General features: G+C 57.7%; 1 protein-coding gene across 1 annotated transcript in view; it reads left to right on the forward strand.

Annotated features, from left to right (window-relative positions):
- LOC121660462 (mucin-3B-like) overlaps window positions 1-3,412 on the forward strand; it is a 5,942-nt gene extending 2,530 nt beyond the window's left edge. Inside the window, exons 3-13 of the mRNA XM_042019823.1 lie at window positions 5-419; window positions 553-741; window positions 1,091-1,209; window positions 1,315-1,373; window positions 1,636-1,784; window positions 1,879-1,944; window positions 2,027-2,189; window positions 2,623-2,784; window positions 2,864-2,964; window positions 3,048-3,106; window positions 3,191-3,412. Of these exons, the coding sequence (XP_041875757.1) occupies window positions 5-419; window positions 553-741; window positions 1,091-1,209; window positions 1,315-1,373; window positions 1,636-1,784; window positions 1,879-1,944; window positions 2,027-2,189; window positions 2,623-2,784; window positions 2,864-2,964; window positions 3,048-3,106; window positions 3,191-3,223 (1,515 nt within the window). The 3' untranslated portion in view covers window positions 3,224-3,412. The remainder of the gene's footprint in view (window positions 1-4; window positions 420-552; window positions 742-1,090; window positions 1,210-1,314; window positions 1,374-1,635; window positions 1,785-1,878; window positions 1,945-2,026; window positions 2,190-2,622; window positions 2,785-2,863; window positions 2,965-3,047; window positions 3,107-3,190) is intronic.
- Window positions 3,413-5,204: the final 1,792 nt, after the last annotated feature.

Below are 5,204 nucleotides of genomic sequence, written 5' to 3' on the forward strand. Positions count from 1 at the left end.
GGCCACTCCTCCAGAACAGAACACCACCACAACAGTCACTCCTCCAGAACAGAACACCACCACCACGGCCACTCCTCCAGGAGAGAACACCACCACCACGGCCACTCCTCCAGGAGAGAACACCACCACCACGGCCACTCCTCCAGAACAGAACACCACCACGACAGTCACTCCTCCAGAACAGAACACCACCACCACCGCCACTCCTCCAGGGGAGAACACCACCACCACGGCCACTCCACCTGGAGAGAACGCCACCACCACGGCCACTCCTCCAGAACAGAACACCACCACAACAGTCACTCCTCCAGGGGAGAACACCACCACCACGGCCACTACTCCAGAACAGAACACCACCACCACGGCCACCATTCCGACCACCACCACCACCACAGTAACAACCACAATCACGAGTCCAGGTGCGTTTTGCTCCTTGGTTGCCCTCCATAGCCACATCCTTTCCCCCTGACCTGTCCCCAGCATTCTCCAGGTGGCTCCTGGAGTGTCTCCGGGACGTTTCACAGCACCTGTGTCCTTCGGTTGCTCTTCCAGGTGTGTGCATGAATGGTGGCACATGGGAAGATGGGAAGTGCTTGTGTCCCGAGGGGTTTCAAGGTGACCGCTGCGAGGAGCCCGTCTGCCAAAATGGGGGCACCTGGGCCAACGGCCTCTGCCTGTGCCCCCTGAATTTCCAAGGGGACAGGTGCCAGTTCGTCGTGGACATTGTGGAGATCAAAAACGGTAGGGAAGCATCCCAAGATGCCGTGGGATGGCCACCAAGACAGGACCTGGGCTGAGGTCACCTCTGAGGGGTCAGTGGGGGGTTCGGGCCACTATGAGGGAATGACCTGGGAATGGGACCACCAAGGAGGGACCAACTCAGAAATGTGGCCACCAGGGAGGGACTGACCCTGGAATGAGGTTGGGTGACCACAAAGGGACCAATCAAGAAATGGGGTCACACGTTGGTGACACTGACCTGGGATTGGAGTCACCGTGGAGGGACCAAGCTGGTCCCCGGACCGAGGTCACCAGGGTGGGGATGGGGACACCCAGTCTATTCCTCATGGGTCTCTTCTGCTTGGCCAAGTGACGATGAACGCGACGGTGGAGATGACGACCAAGGTCGACAACAGGAATTTCACTGAGGAGCTCAAAAATACGTCCTCGCCTGCTTACAAGAGCTTTGAGAAAGAGTTCCAGGAGAAGGTCAGGGCTCAGCCATGCCACAGGTGACCCCAGGGGTAGCCCCTTGAGGGGGTTGTGGACCATGATGGGGGCCTGGATCTCCCCTGGCTTCTCTTTGTCTTCCAGATGAAGAAGATTTATGGGCATATCAAGGGCTACCAAGGTGTGGTGATCAAAAGCCTGAGGTGAGTCCCCACCAGTGGCCAGGTGGGGTCCTGACCCTCTCCAGTGCTCACGTGGGGTGGTTTGGGGTGAAGGGACCCACAGGGGTCAGTTTGAGGTGATGCCCCCCAAGGTTGGAGCATCCACATCCCTCCAAGCCACGTTGTGTCCTGGGGTTCCTTCTGGACGGCCCAGCCCTGTGTAACCATGGTGTTCCTCCACACTGGGAACCCCATACTGGTCCCAGTTGGCTCTAGAGCCAAGCCCTGCCCCTTCTCCTTGCAGCGCTGGCAGCATCAAGGTGGACTACAATGTCAGCCTGGAGGTCCCTGCCAACTCCAAGGCCAACGAGACAGTGAAGACCATCTCCGACAGCCTCATCGCCGCCTTCCAAAACTACAGTGACTGCAACGGGAACTGCACTGGGGACAACTGTGAGTGACACTGGGGGTCACCCCGCTGTCACTGGGTCCTCTTTGGGGTTACTGGGCCAGGGTTGCCCACCAGCAGCTCCTCTCTCCACACCAGGTTCTTTCTGCTTCAACACCTCCTTCACCAGCGTCCAGAGTTTTGGAGTGCAAGAGGTGGAAGGACGTAAGTGAAGCCCACGGGGTGTTTGGGTGTCCCCCACCCTCCGGAGCTCCCCAAAACCTGAGCCCTGTGCCCCCACCCTCAGGTCTGTGCGACGCCCACATCCAGGAGGGGTTCGGCTCCTACTACACCCCGTACCTGACGGACACCGGTGTCATCTGTATCACCCGCTGCGATGCCCGCTCTGCTGACTCTCTGCCCTGCGTCCACGGCAGCTGCTCCGTGGGCCGGCTGGGGCCACAGTGCGAGTAAGGGCTCGGTCCCCAAAAATGGGTGGTCTCCCCAAATTCCATGGATCCCCTGAGAACCTTGACCCCCATCATCCCCATGATGACCTGTGACCCCCACGACCATCCTACTCCCATGATGACCCCACCATCATGACCCCCATGACCCTCCCACTCCCATGACCCCCATGACTACCATGACCCCACGACAACCCCACCACCATGACCACCATGTCCCATCATGACAACCATGACCCACACGACCACCCCACTCCCATGATCCCCATGACCACCATGACCTTCTCACTCCCATGACTTCCATGACCACCCCAACACCATAACCACCCTGACCCCCCTATGACCCCCCCACTCCCATGGCCCCCATGACCACCCACACCACTATGACCTACCATGACTCCCATGACCCCCATGACCACCATGATCACCTCACCAGGTGCTCGGACAAGGTGGCCTTCTGGTACCAGGACAGCGCCTGCAGCTCCCGCATCAGCAAGGTGGGGGTGGCCGTGGGGGTCCCAATGGCTGTCTTGGTCCTGGTCACCACCATCTTCACCGTCCTCCTGCTGAGATCTCGGAGGCAGAAGGAACAGTACAGGTAAATGTGTCACCGTGGGATGGGCTGGGGGAATCCCGTGGTGGTCCCGAGTCTCATCCCTGTCCGTTCCACCACGCAGGAATAAGCTGAGGTCTCGTGCGGAGCTGTACTCCAGCGAGGACGGGAACTGGGAGGGATCCCAAGGCTTTTCCATGGGGAATCTGGCGGCCACCTGGGAAGGTAACAGGGATGGGGGTGGGGATGGGCATGGGGGAACTCTGTGGAACCCGGCGGTCCATGGCACCTCTTCTTCCACCCCACAGACATGGAGACCCCCAGCACCAGCTACATCAACCTGGAGAGGGTGGACACCTCGAAGATGGTGGGTGACACATCCCCAGGACCCTGATGTTGTCGCCCTTCGTCCCCCACCCCATCCTCATCTTCTCCTCTCCTTCCTCCCCAGATGCACATCCGGAGACCGACCGTGGTCCCCTGAGTGGAGCCACCTGAGAGCCAGCAGAGACGGGACATGGGGACACGGACATGGGTGGAGGGGGGACACAGGGACACGGGGACATGGGTGTGGGGTTTCGGGGTGAGAAGGATCAGGAAATCCACCGTCCTCTTCCTCCCCACGCAATTGTTTGCACACAAAATGTTTTATAATTAAATATATCCTTAATTCTCCTGTCACCTGTCCACTTCCTGTTGGGGACATGAGGTAGCTTCATGACAAGGTAGGACATGGGTGGAGCCAAGCTGCAAATCCAAGGGAAAACACCCCAAAACCAGGAAAAGAAAACATTGAAAGTGCGTTAATTGCTGACCAGGTGATTGGGAACTGCCCTTGGGTCACCCCGAACCCCGATGGGTGACGTGCGTGGGAGAACGTGTCCTTGTCCCCAGTCCTGGAACAAGATGTCGCCCTGGAGGTTCCTCCACACCCCTTTCCCACGGGGACAAAGGGCTTGGAGCAGGAGTTGGGGCAGCTGTGGTGGCTCAAGGAAGGGGAGGACAAGGAGCGGGTCCCAAGATGATACCACTCATGAGTGGGGGAGTCCTGAGGTGGTACCGCTCATGGGTGGGGGGGGGGACATTCAGGGGGTCCCAAAGTGGTACCACCCATGAGTGGGTGGGGCATTGAGGAGGTCCCAAGGTGGACAATGGACCGCCATGACCACCATCCCCACCACCACTATGACCTCCACCCTCACCACTGTGACCACCCTGACCCGTCCCACCACCATGACCCCCATGACCACCCCAGCCTCATGACCCCCATGAACCCCCAACCACCCCAACTCCATGACCCTCCCGACCACCTCCACCCCCATGACCCCTCATAGCCATGCCCACCACCATGACCCCCATGACCCTTGTGATGCCACCACCCCCACAATCACCACCGTGCCATGGACGGGGCAGAAGGACGCATGCCTCTTGCCTTGCATGCTGGCACTTGGCCCTCAGCCAATTCCTGCCCCACCCCCTTGGGCTAAAGTTAACATTTTTACATCTTTCATTCCACCCTTCTTGGCAGCCAGAGCTGGGAACGGGGACAAAGTCCCAAACACCTCGGGGTGTGGCCAGGTGTGGCCTCAAACACACCTGGCAGGTGCTGGCACAGGGAGGGAGTGTCCCCTGTTGGAGCAGGGGAAGTCCCAGGCAGGTGTGGGAGTGTCACCCCCAAAAATAGCTCCAAAAGGGTGGTCAGGGCTGTTTGTCCTCTCCCCAAGTCGTCACTGGGATTGTCCCAGTACAAACCAGTAACACCAGAGACATTTTGAGTGACTTCATTAAGAACGAGAGGGTCCAGCCCCCTTTTTTCGGGTGGGGGGGGGATCCTCACCCTTGAATTTGGGGAGGAAGGGAGGTGAGGACATGACCTTGGAGGTGGGGACATGACCTTAGAGATGGAAACATGACCTTTTAGGTGGGGTCGTCGCCCGAAAGTGCTGTTGGGGATGAGGTCACATCCTAAAAATGGGATCGCGACCCAGAACTGGGGTCATGACCTTAAAAGTGCTCACAGGACGAGGATGAGGAATACAGGAAGAGGATGAAGATGAGGGCAGGGGGTCAAGGTGCCCCCCAAGAGAGGGTCAGGGTTGTCCTGAAGTGCTGGGGGGGACCTCGTTCCATGGGGTTGGTGATGCAGATGGTGATGGTGGTGGTGATCATGATGGTGATGATGATGGTGGTGATGGTGGTGATGGTGATTATGGTGATGGTCATGTTAATGATGATGATGGTGGTGATGATGGTGATGATGGTGATGGTGATGAAGATTTTGACATTGATCATGTTGATGGTGATCATGTTGATGATGATGGTGATGATGATGATAGTGGTGAGGATGATGATGATGGTGATGATGATAATGATAGTGATAGTGATGATGATGATGACTTTGACATTGATCATGTTTGATGGTGATGATGTTGATGGTGATGATGTTGATGACATTGATGATGATG

Source organism: Corvus kubaryi, unplaced genomic scaffold, assembly GCF_017639235.1.
Source record: "Corvus kubaryi isolate FWS band 111438036 unplaced genomic scaffold, C.kubaryi_AGA036_p1.0 36099, whole genome shotgun sequence".
NCBI classification, from domain to species: domain Eukaryota; kingdom Metazoa; phylum Chordata; class Aves; order Passeriformes; family Corvidae; genus Corvus; species Corvus kubaryi.